This window comes from Pollachius pollachius (assembly GCF_949987615.1).
Source record: "Pollachius pollachius genome assembly, chromosome: 8".
In the NCBI taxonomy this organism is placed as follows: Eukaryota; Metazoa; Chordata; class Actinopteri; order Gadiformes; family Gadidae; genus Pollachius; species Pollachius pollachius.
Window position 1 is genome coordinate 23,126,916 of NC_136941.1, and position 12,500 is coordinate 23,139,415.

At 48.3% G+C, this 12,500-nt stretch overlaps 1 protein-coding gene across 3 annotated transcripts in view; it reads left to right on the forward strand.

Annotated features, from left to right (window-relative positions):
- slc12a5a (solute carrier family 12 member 5a) overlaps positions 1-12,500 on the forward strand; it is a gene marked incomplete at both ends in the record, with an annotated part of 140,143 nt that overhangs the window by 116,004 nt on the left and 11,639 nt on the right. For all 3 annotated transcript variants that reach the window (XM_079741738.1, XM_079741739.1, XM_079741740.1), the window contains 11 exons: positions 2,472-2,526; positions 4,710-4,840; positions 6,855-7,102; positions 7,915-8,129; positions 8,744-8,911; positions 9,252-9,350; positions 9,789-9,846; positions 9,933-10,107; positions 10,526-10,644; positions 11,040-11,138; positions 11,984-12,103. In XM_079741738.1, the coding sequence (XP_079597864.1) occupies positions 2,472-2,526; positions 4,710-4,840; positions 6,855-7,102; positions 7,915-8,129; positions 8,744-8,911; positions 9,252-9,350; positions 9,789-9,846; positions 9,933-10,107; positions 10,526-10,644; positions 11,040-11,138; positions 11,984-12,103 (1,487 nt within the window). The remainder of the gene's footprint in view (positions 1-2,471; positions 2,527-4,709; positions 4,841-6,854; positions 7,103-7,914; positions 8,130-8,743; positions 8,912-9,251; positions 9,351-9,788; positions 9,847-9,932; positions 10,108-10,525; positions 10,645-11,039; positions 11,139-11,983; positions 12,104-12,500) is intronic.

Sequence of the window (12,500 nt, forward strand, 5' to 3'; positions counted from 1 at the left end):
GTGGGGGAAATAGAAAGCTGCATGTGCTTCCTTCTGCTGTCGAGCACACAAGCTGCCCAATCAGGTCACGAGGTCATCAGGTGCTGGATTGATGTGGCTGATGGGGGACTGACATCATCCATCTGATAAGAGATCGGTGTATATATGTTACATGAAAAAAAAATACATATTTTGGCTGTTGTTCTAGTTTTCTAAAGGTTCAGATACAGATTTATTGACTTTTTCTGATTCAGTAATCTTTAATCCTCTCTGTAGAGAAAGTGGGACAATGTTAAGTAAACTGCTGAAATGAGGTCACAACAAAAACTACAAAAGTACATTTCCTAGCTGCAAGGCAACATAGCCTTCAATGCAAAATGCTATGAACTCTACACATGCATTCAAAGTCAAGTCAAACTCAATAGTAGATTTACAATGTTTTGTTGAAGTTGCAGTTCTTTGTCTATGTTAATACTTAACGCCAATGATATATACCTTCAATTTCCAGTGGAAATAAGTTCCTTCTCCTTTTCATTGCCGAATGCATTTGAAAAGCAAATACTTTTATTTGGGGAAAAACAAGTGCCTTGAACCCATTACAGGTAAATGTGCAATTATATGCAAATGATTGAAAAGATTTACCCTAATGGTTGGCTCTTTTGTGTTTTCTTGAGCACGTGAAGAACGTTTCATGTATCCATTATTTCACCTTTTCTAAATATAGATATAATGATTATTGAATATTATAATGGGTTAAATGATGTGCGTGGATGGATTCTGAAATGGGATCACATCAAGTCTGACGTAGAGATGTGTGGATGATTCACCTGTACGCCATCTAGACTCCACTAGCCCATTGTGACTGCTGCCCAGCCCATCAGATAAAACAATTAAACAATTACTGTGTTATCTGCCGTCGGGACCCAGGGAGAGCGACTCCGGCTCTCATTAAGACTAGATTAGAGATTGGAGTGGAACCCGCTCCACTCACGCCAGTCAATACCATGGAAGTCATGAAGTGACCCTCCCCCAGGTTACAATACCGCATCAGCTTCTGTAGAAGGAAGGGGACTCACCATCACCAGTCCGGACTCCTGTTGTTCATGTTTCTCTGACTGCTTCTGCTGGCCGTTCCCTCTCTCAGGGACGGGGGAACACATCCAACCTGGAGGGGAGGCAGGGGGAGGCAGGGGGGAGGCAGGGGGGAGGCATGGGGGAGGAGAGGAGAGGCAGGGGGGAGGCAGGGAGGAGGAGAGGGGAGCAGGGCTCCCCCATGTTGAAGAGCTTGTGCATTGACTGATGGCTACATAGCAGACCCAAAACAACAGCTTATCCTCAGCAGAGAGAGAGGGACGTGGCGCATCACCGAATGAGAGGACTGAGGGAGGGAGTGGTCATGCAGCGTGACTTATTACACCAGGCAATAACGATGCTGTGCCTGAATTGTACTCATTCTTTCTCGGAGAGTCGCCGTGGATGGAAGCGTGTGCGGAAGGACAAATGTGAATGTAAATATTTAGTCATCCACTTTGTACATTTCTGAACCCATGCTTGGTTCTGCAGCGCGGTGTCTGCTCTGACCACCAAGCCAGCTGTGTGGGCGTGCACGACCTCCGTCTTCCATTGTGCGCGTGTTCTTTCAGTTGATGTCGTCATTTCTGCTCCCTCTGTTCAGGCCAATTCATTTTCTTTAGCACAGCATATGGAGACGTGTGTGTGCGTGTGTGTGTGTGTGTGTGTGTGTGTGTGTGTGTGTGTGTTTGTGTTTGTGTTAGTGTTAGTGTTAGTGTGTGTTAGTTTGTGCGTGTGTTGTGGCACCCCGGCTCCGGCACAGCCCCCCTTGTGGCCCAGGGGGTAGGTGGTAGAGGCGGTGTACCACCCATTCACACCAGATGGCGCCAGTGAGCACCTTGGTGGCAGCGCCAATCAGCAAGATGAGGAGCTGTTAGAGAAGCATGGCTTTAATAGCCTGCGTCAACACCCATTCAGGGCTCTCCCTGATATCGTGTTGGGAGACGGATCCACGAGGGGGAGAGACCGACGAATAGACGGAGGAATACCTGTCCTTCTGGCCAGAAGGGGAAAAAAAAAGTTATTTTTAATAGTAGTCTTTTTTAGAAAGATACTTACTGTTTGAAATAAACGTGCCTTTTTGGCTTGAGCAAGAAGAATCCTGTGCTGATTGGGGAAGGCGGGTCACTCACCGATCCGGGTTGCTACAGTGTGTGGTGTGTGTTTGTGTGTGATGCTCCAATATCTATATATTTGAAAGAGAGATGGATGGAGGGATGATAGTTGAACAGATAGAGTGATATAATTCTAATCATCAAATCATATAAAGAAAGAGATATGAAGGGGTAAGGGAGGGGATTATAAGGGGATCTTTATAATCAAAATAATTCTAGACATAATGAAATAGAAATGTTACGGTAAATTCAACTGACTAATGTTTTCTCTCTTTTTGCTTCTCCTCTCTTTCTCTCTCTTCTCAGACTATGCTGACAGCCATCTCCATGAGTGCCATTGCGACCAATGGAGTTGTGCCAGGTGGGTAGTAACACTCTGATATGAGACATCCGGTCTGTCCCCTACACACACCTCTAACCTCCCCCTGATCCAACCGCCCTCCTGATCGCCTCCTGTCAGTCGTGCGTCTTGTGTGAATGACACGTAATAGTTTATATATCTACAGAGACGGACGGATTCTAGATCACATTACACATAGTTAGAATTATAACCCTTTTTGCTATGGTGTACAGTGTGTGTAGTAATCATGACTTATAGGTAACTGCTTGATCAGATAATGTACCCTAGGTGAACCCTAGTCTGCTGCCTGGTTAAAGCCTGGTTACAGCCAGGTTTACCCTAGTCTGCTGCCTGGTTACAGCCTGGTTACAGCCAGGTTTACCCTAGTCTGCTGCCTGGTTGCTGCCTGGTTACAGCCTGGTTACAGCCAGGTTTACCCTAGTCTGCTGCCTGGTTGCTGCCTGGTTACAGCCTGGTTACAGCCAGGTTTACCCTAGTCTGCTGCCTGGTTGCTGCCTGGTTACAGCCTGGTTACAGCCTGGTTACAGCCAGGTTTACCCTAGTCTTCTGCCTGGTTACTGCCTGGTTACAGCCTGGTTACAGCCTGGTTTACCCTAGTCTGCTGCCTGGTTGCTGCCTGGTTACAGCCTGGTTTACCCTAGTATGCAGCCTGGTTACAGCCTGGTTACAGCCTGGTGTACCCTAGTCTGCTGCCTGGTTGCTGCCTGGTTACAGCCTGGTTACAGCCTGGTTACAGCCAGGTTTACCCTAGTCTGCTGCCTGGTTGCTGCCTGGTTACAGCCTGGTTACAGCCTGGTTTACCCTAGTCTGCTGCCTGGTTGCTGCCTGGTTACAGCCTGGTTACAGGCTGGTGTACCCTAGTCTGCAGCCTGGTTACAGCCTGGTTACAGCCTGGTGTACCCTAGTCTGCTGCCTGGTTACAGCCTGGTGTACTGTAATCTGGTCTCATCAGTACTGTAGTAAACTAAATGTACAGGTCTGCGTTGTGTACAAACAAAAATGTACACACACACACACACACACCTCTAACCTCCCCCTGATCCAACCGCCCTCCTGATCGCCTCCTGTCAGTCGTGCGTCTTGTGTGAATGACACGTAATAGTTTATATATCTACAGAGACGGACGGATTCTAGATCACATTACACATAGTTAGAATTATAACCCTTTTTGCTATGGTGTACAGTGTGTGTAGTGATCATGACTTATAGGTAACTGCTTGATCAGATAATGTACCCTAGGTGAACCCTAGTCTGCTGCCTGGTTAAAGCCTGGTTACAGCCAGGTTTACCCTAGTCTGCTGCCTGGTTACAGCCTGGTTACAGCCAGGTTTACCCTAGTCTGCTGCCTGGTTGCTGCCTGGTTACAGCCTGGTTACAGCCAGGTTTACCCTAGTCTGCTGCCTGGTTGCTGCCTGGTTACAGCCTGGTTACAGCCAGGTTTACCCTAGTCTGCTGCCTGGTTGCTGCCTGGTTACAGCCTGGTTACAGCCTGATTACAGCCAGGTTTACCCTAGTCTGCTGCCTGGTTGCTGCCTGGTTACAGCCTGGTTACAGCCTGGTTTACCCTAGTCTGCTGCCTGGTTGCTGCCTGGTTACAGCCTGGTTACAGCCTGGTTACAGCCAGGTTTACCCTAGTCTGCTGCCTGGTTGCTGCCTGGTTACAGCCTGGTTACAGCCTGGTGTACCCTAGTCTGCTGCCTGGTTACAGCCTGGTTACAGCCTGGTGTACCCTAGTCTGCAGCCTGGTTACAGCCTGGTTACAGCCTGGTGTACCCTAGTCTGCTGCCTGGTTACAGCCTGGTGTACTGTAATCTGGTCTCATCAGTACTGTAGAAAACTAAATGTACACACACACAGGCACTGCAGTGCACCACAAGCAGATCTCATTTCGCTTATCCAGACTTGACCACTCGCTAGCCGAGTGTCGCCGAGGGAAATCAAGTGGCCAAGTGTCTCCATCACGCTTCAGACTGGTTCAGACCAGCCGTGGCGGAGCTCCCGCTCAAATGTCTTAGTAGATGCATGCGGGCACAAAAACACGCAGAAACGAACACAATAAGCTCACACATACACCACGCACACACACACACACACACAAAGACACGCATACATGTGTACACAATAAAAAGTTCTCAGAAACACACACACACACAGTGTGTCTGAGCGGGGTTGTGTGTTTGCAGCGGGGGGCTCGTATTACATGATCTCTCGCTCGCTGGGTCCTGAGTTCGGAGGCGCTGTGGGGATCTGCTTCTACCTGGGGACCACCTTCGCTGGGGCCATGTACATCCTGGGGGCCATCGAGCTGCTGCTGGTGAGTCTGTCTGTTTCTAATACACTAATGACCAACAAAGACATAACATCGTCACTGAATTCTTTATTTTTGCGTTACTCTCCGAAGTTCATATCACCGACAACCTGGTCATCAAACACCTCTCTCTCTTTCCCTCTCTCCATACCTCCCTTGCTGTTTCGTTGTCATCCACACCTTACTGTGCCTCGGAGCTCATTTTGATCAATCGGAATTCTTCTCTTCCCCGTGAATTCTAATCACTCTATGATTAGATTGTTCATCCTGATGCCCCCAGAACCACCCCCACATCTCCAGCTTCTATCCCCACAGTTCTGCATTCAGCACTGGCTAATTATGCAGATGTATTCATTCGGGGGGGGGGGCTATCATCTCGTTGGTCCACTGTTCTCTTCTCTCCTTCTTCTCTCCCCCCCCTCTATTTAGATATGCAGCGGTTGATGAAGCCTGGAGGTTAATTCTGTCTTCTGGGTCAAGGCTGGCTTAGTTTCCATTATAAGAGACAACGTTCTCCCTGCAGAATTGTTAGGGAAGCAGAAAGTGATGGAGAGCAGGCTGATTTGAATATGTTTTATCCTCTCTCTCTCGCTCTCTCTCTCTCTCTCTCTCTCTCTCTCTCTCCCTCTCTCCCCCATGTCTCTTTCTATCCTCCGTCTCTCTTTCTATCCTCCCTCTTGCTTTCTCTCTCTATCCCCTCTCTCTTGCCTTCCTTCTCGCCTGCTCTCTCTCTCTCTTTCTCTCCCTCTCTCTCTCTCTATCCCACCCTCTCTCGCTCTCTCACATACACCAGTCAGCCAACACAAACGCCTTCTATTTCACGAACATGAGCGTTTCATGCCACGGCTGTGACGTGTTTGCCGATGATATGATGCCGTTCTTGGCTTCTGCTTCTACTCCCTGCTCTTTATTTATTAGATTCTTCCTCCATCTCCTAAGTCGGGCCTCTCGCTGCTTGTTGCGATGGAGGAGGTCGGAGCCAGGCAGAAACCAGGAATCAAAGCCTGTTGAAGTTGCTTTAATGGTTCATCCATAACGCCCTCAATCTGCCCATGCCTATTAGTGGACAACAGATCCTGTCACGCTAATTATGGGAGTGTGGGATAAAAGTTTTCATAAGTGGTGGTTTATTGCTATTCATAGATGACCTGTGAAAAAGAACTGTGGAATATAAAATGCACAAAAACTTGTCAGTTTCGTTTGTAATATTAATACCCTCCGGAGACCGACGATTACTCTGGAGTGAAATAGGATCTGGGATTCTGCATTAGTTTTCCAGCTCTATTTAAAGCCTGGCCGGTTGACTGTCATATTTCATGTTTCCACCACCCATTAGCACTACCATTCTGCCTATCCTCTCTCCCCACTTTTCCCTTTTGATGCTTTATCTCCCTCTCTTTTCAGCAGTTTTCTTTTACACGTTTGTAGTCTGTCATGCTCTACTTAGGATAGGATTTATATATTATTGTATTAAAATCAAATGCGTTTTTATTTTAGGGCCTCACAGGTGAAACATGTTAACCCATGTCCCCTGAAACAGGCGAGGTAATATCTCACCAATCAAAGAGAAAAAAAAGACATTGTCCGTTAATAGCGATAGTGGATAGTGGCTGGCTGACCCATCCATTGAACTTTTGACGGTCCACACATTCTTATAACTCCCACCATCAAATCCAACAGGGAAATGGGAAGAATGGTTGAAGGTAATGTCATCGCTCTTTGAAGAGAATTTAAACTGCTTATGGCTCCAAAAAATAAATAAAAAAAAACTTTCTCTCAGCCAATATTAAATAAAGTATTTCTACAGCCCTCAATCACAGAGACAGTCTCAAAGGGATTTACATGCGCGGACAAAACTCTCTTAATTCATGAAGGAGCAAACCTGGCAAGGAGCCGCGGAGAGGCGGATCCCTCCTTGAAGGGAGGCTGGTATTGAAGCGGAGGCCATAATGGAGAGACGTTATGCTAGTGGTAACGGTTGTTCTTTCCCCCTCTGGGGGTTTGGTCCTCCCCCCCTCAGATCTACATCGCCCCCAAGGCGGCCATCTTCCCGCTGGAGGGCCTGGAGGGGGCGGAGGCGGAGGCGGCGCTGCTGAACAACATGCGGGTGTACGGCACCCTGCTGCTCACCTCCATGGCCACCGTGGTGTTTGTGGGGGTCAAGTACGTCAACAAGCTGGCGCTGGTCTTCCTGGCCTGCGTCATCCTCTCCATCCTGGCCGTCTACGCCGGGGTCATCAAGACGGCCATCGACCCCCCGGACTTCCCGTAAGGATCCCCCCTCCCCCCCGAGCCCTGCACATCCATCGCCGCACTGGCCACACGAACCGCAACGCCCCAATATGCAAATATAGAAAAACACTGTGACCTCACTTCCTCCTCCTCCTTCTCCTTCCCCCTTCCTCCTCCTCCTCCTCCCCTTCTTCCTCTCCTCCTCCACCTCTTCCTCCTCCTCCTCCTTCTCCTCCCCTTCTTCCTCTCCTCCTCCACCTCTTCCTCCTCCTCCTCCTCCTACTTCTTCTCCCCTATCTCCTCCTCTTCCTCTTCCTTCTCCTCCCCCTCCTCCTCCTCTTCCCCTTCCTCCCCTCCTGCTCTTCCTCCTCCACTTTCTCTTCCTCCCCTTCCTCCTCCTCCTCCTCCTCTTCCTCCCCTTCCTCCTCCCCTTCCTCCCCTTCCCCTTCCTCTTCCTCCTCCTCCCCTTCCTCTTCCTCCCCATCCTCTTCCTCCTCCTCCTCCTCTTCCTCCTCCCCTACCTCCTCTGCCTCCTCCTCTTCCCCCTACTCCTACTCCTCCTCCCGTTCCTCCTCCTCCTCCTCCCGTTCCTCCTCCTCCTCCTCCTCCCCCTCCACCTCCTCCTCCTCCCGTTCCTCCTCCTCCTCCTCCTCCTCCCCCTCCCCCTCCTCCTCCTCCCGTTCCTCCTCCACCTCCTCCGCCTCCCGTTCCTCCTCCTCCTCCTCCTGTTCCTCCTCCTCCTCCTCCTCCCACTCCACCTCCTCCTCCTCCCGTTCCTCCTCCACCTCCTCCTCCTCCCGTTCCTCCTCCTCCTCCTCCCCTTCCTCCTCCTCCTCCTCCTCCTTCAGGGTGTGTCTGCTGGGGAACCGTACCCTGGTGTGGAAGAAGTTTGATGTGTGTGCCAAGACCATGGAGTCGACCAATGGCACCATGGTCACCACCCAGCTGTGGAACATGTTCTGCGACTCTCCCTTCCTCAACGCCACCTGCGACCGCTACTTCAGCGACAACAACGTCACGCGCATCCAGGGGATCCCCGGGGTCACCAGCGGGATCCTAGCAGGTGGGTCCTTAACCCTGTCGGGGTCCGTTAAACCAGTCGGGGTTCACTAACCCTGTCGGGGTTCGTTAACCCCGTCGGGGTCCGTTAACCCGGTCGGGGTTCACTAACCCTGTCGGGGTTTGTTATCCCGGTCGGGGTTCGTTATCCCGGTCGGGGTTAGTTATCCTGGTCGGGGTTCAACACTTCCCTTTTGTAGACCTGTTTCTGTCGACATTGTTGACACATAGTCAAAGGCAAAATCAAACTTTACCATACATTTTCTATTGCTATTGTTATTAAAATATCTTCAAGAAGCATTAGCCACGCAACAATACCATACTTTATTTTGTAAAAATAACACATTCTGTTCTGAACTATATAATCCTGAAGAAGCACTGTTTACAACTGTTTTCCAGCCGCTGTAAACAGTGCCTATGTGCTTTTATGGTAGCATGCCAAATCCCTTTAGGGCCTTATTGGACAGGCTCAGTAAGGCTTCTCCTGGGATACATACAAGCCCAAACTGAAAGCTATTCAGTTTAGTCCACACTTCTTCCCAGCTTGCTTTTTCATGCATTTATGTGTGTATGCTCTTGCCTCTGTTTTCTCATGTTGTGGCGTATCTCTCTCTCCAGACAACCTGTTTGGGAACTACTATGAGAAGGGCGACCTGGTGGCCAAGAAGGACGCGGCGTCCCTGGAGGGCGTCGACGACCCCCTGACCAACTCCAACCGCTACGTCCTCGCCGACATCACCAGCTTCTTCACCCTGCTGGTCGGCATCTACTTTCCCTCCGTGACAGGTGGGTTCCATCAGGAGTTAGACACCCTTCTGTCGTGTTCCTGTTCCATGAGGTTCAACGCTGGGTTTGGGACAAACATGACAAAAGGAGTACATAATGAATGTCCCCATGGAAGCTACTGGTTGATGCAGGGTGCAAATCATATGTACTGTGTAAATCCCAGTACTGTGTACTGGGATTTAGATTTGGTTTAATGGCCATGTTGACTCAAAGCAGTTCCAGAATAGATTTGGAAATCAGAATAAAGTTCTATAGGATCAAATGGATGAGTTGTTTTTTTTTGGGGGGGGGTTAACTCATGCTATCATACCACACTATGTGTGTTTGTTGACCTGTTTAGGAATCATGGCTGGCTCCAACCGCTCTGGGGACCTACGTGATGCCCAGAAGTCGATCCCCATCGGAACCATCGCAGCCATCACCACCACCTCCCTCGTCTGTATCCTCTCACTGCCGCCCCCTACAGGCAACAGTACTACAGGGCTCCCTTCTCAATGCAGTTGTTTCATTTTCTAGAAATGTCATTTATTAATCATTAAGTATATTTAATATTAATTATATTGTTAATATATTGTTAAATTAGGAAGAAAAAATAAAACCTAAGGAACTGCTCTAGAACTTTGATCAATTGATCAATTAATTGTACATGTTGTTCACTTTTGAAGTGTTATTAATCAATCAGTTGTGGACATCGTTATTTCAAGTTTTAGATTCTTCATTCCAGCCTGGGAAGCGAGGCTGATTCTTTAAGGTTTTTTGGCCAAAAAACTTAGTACGTTAATAATTGACTGGATTCTATTACCCCTTCTATTACCCTCAATCACCCCTATGTCACCATCACGCAATCACTGTTTCTTCCTGATCCTGCACACTCTAGACATGTCCAGTGTGATTCTGTTTGGGGCCTGCATTGAAGGGGTGGTCCTCAGAGACAAGTAAGGATCATTCAAATACTCCAACAAAACTCCTTCAACAAAACACTAGTTCAGTAGTGACTTCTATCTTTCCCTACTTCTTCCAGGTTTGGGGAGGGCGTCAACGGGAACCTAGTGATTGGTACGTTGGCGTGGCCATCACCTTGGGTGATCGTGATTGGCTCCTTCTTCTCCACCTGCGGGGCAGGCCTGCAGAGTTTGACTGGAGCCCCTCGCCTGATGCAGGCTATAGCTAAAGACGGTCTTGTTCCCATACTACGGGTACGATTTCTGGTTGTTTTTTTTCCTACTCTTTGTTTGCATGATTTGCTGTGAATGAAATAGGTTTTAATTTGTGTAGAACCTTGGCTCCCTAAAAAAAAAAGGTTTTGCCTGAAATGGCTTTGATAAATGTCTGGGTCTACAGAAGTGCCAAGCTTCCATCATATTTAATGAAGTCTTCTTGTGTGTCTCCTCTGAGGACAGTAGTTAGACAGAATGTTACTATTGCATTGCAGTTACCTTGTTGTATTATGTAGGATTTATAATATGTTTTAATTTAATGAAAATAGAAATATAAATCCTTATTACTACTACCACTACTTGGCATTGCCTTGATAAAACCGACAATGTCAACCGACAGCAGTGGCAGTCTCTGTGCCTATGAGGGTTTGTGACCACGCTGTGCACTGCTCTGCAGATCTTTGGCCACGCCAAGGCCAACGGAGAGCCCACCTGGTCTCTGCTGCTCACGGCCTGCATCTGTGAGATCGGCATCCTTATCGCCTCGCTGGACCTGGTGGCGCCCATCCTCTCCATGTGAGACCCTGGTGTCCTTTAGATCTCTCTCTCTCTCTCTCTCTCTCTCTCTCTCTCTCTCTCTCTCTCTCTCTCTCTCTCTCTCTCTCTCTCTCTCTCTTTCTTTCTTTCTTTCTTTTTCTCACCGGGTAGAGCACATACAATTTAAGGCTCAGTCCTGATCGCAGTGACCCGGGCTCGATTCCTGCCCGTGATCCTTTGCCATGTCCTCCCGTCTACATGCAATACCTTCCTGTCTTTCTCACTCTATCATAAAGCATAGAAATGCCCAAAAATAAATTAATATTACACATCACGGTTTCGTGGTCTTTCCGGAACCATAGACAGATAACTATTGTTGAAAATTTGTTTCCTCTGTGTGTGTGTGTGTGTGTGTGTTCCTCTGTTCATCGCAGGTTTTTCCTGATGTGCTACATGTTTGTGAACCTGGCCTGTGCCCTGCAGACGCTGCTGAGGACTCCTAACTGGAGGCCCCGTTTTAAGTTCTACCACTGGTCAGTCCCACCGCGTTACTCTACTACTGCTATCATGTCTGTTAGTACACAGTATTGTTACTTTACTCTCTACAGCCATAAGTACACAGTATTGTTACTTTACTCTCTACAGTCGCTAGTGCACAGACTTGTTACTCTACTATCTACAGCAAAGAGTACACAGTATTGTTACTTTACTCTCTACAGCCGCTAGTGCACAGACTTGTTACTCTACTATCTACAGCAAAGAGTACACAGTATTGTTACTTTACTCTCTACAGCCATAAGTACACAGTATTGTTACTTTACTCTCTACAGCCGCTAGTGTACAGACTTGTTACTCTACTCTCTACAGCAATGAGTACACAGTATTGTTACTCTTCTACTCTCTACAGCAACGAGTACACAGTATTGTTGCTTTATTAAGCTCCAGAATCGCGAGTACACAGTATTGTAGCACTGGCAGTCTCCAGATACACGAGTACACAGCATGATGCACTACAACCCCGCCGTACCCTGGGCATGGTCCCTTATCCTTCTGTAATTAATACATTTATCTGTTCATTTGTGTTTATCTCTCTATCTGTCTTTCTGTCTGTCTATGTCCTCTTGCTTTCCCTCTCTCTCTTTTTTTTCTTATGTTTGTTTCTTTGTCTGCTACCATTTGTCCCTTTCCCCCCATCCCCACATCCCGCTCTCTCTCTCTCTCTCTCTCTCTCTCTCTCTGTCTCTCTCTCTCTGTCTCTCTCTCTCTGTCTCTGTCTCTGTCTCTCTCCCTCTCTCTCTCTCTGTGTCTCTCTCTCTGTCTCTGTCTCTGTCTCTCTCTCCCTCGGTCTCTGTCTCTCTCTCTCTCTCTCTCTCTACAGGGCTTTGTCCTTCCTGGGGATGAGTTTGTGTCTTACGCTCATGTTCTTATGCTCGTGGTACTACGCCATCGTCGCCATGGTGATCGCCGGGTCCATCTACAAGTATATCGAGTTTTCGGGGTGAGTGGAATCAACTCATTGGGAGGGATAGAATCCTCCTCCCCTGGTGTGTGTGTGTGTGTGTGTGTGTGTGTGTGTGTGTGTGTGTGTGTGTTGTGGGGGAGGGGATTTCGTTGTTTACGGGTTGTTCATGTACTTAGATGAGGAACAGGCAGTTGTTCCATTGGACCCACTGTTTGGTTGTCAGCCCCACAGTGAGGGGAGAGGTGAAGAGGAGATTACAGCTGTGCTCTTCTTTTAATATGCATCCCATTATGGATTATGACAAAACCAGCGGCTTTTAGCGTTGTGTGGCTACTCAACGGGTCACACAGCGCTGTTTGTCCGTTGTTCACTGACACCGATGGGCCTGATCCACTCCATGAAGCCAGATTGGACCAAGGGAAACTATTATGTT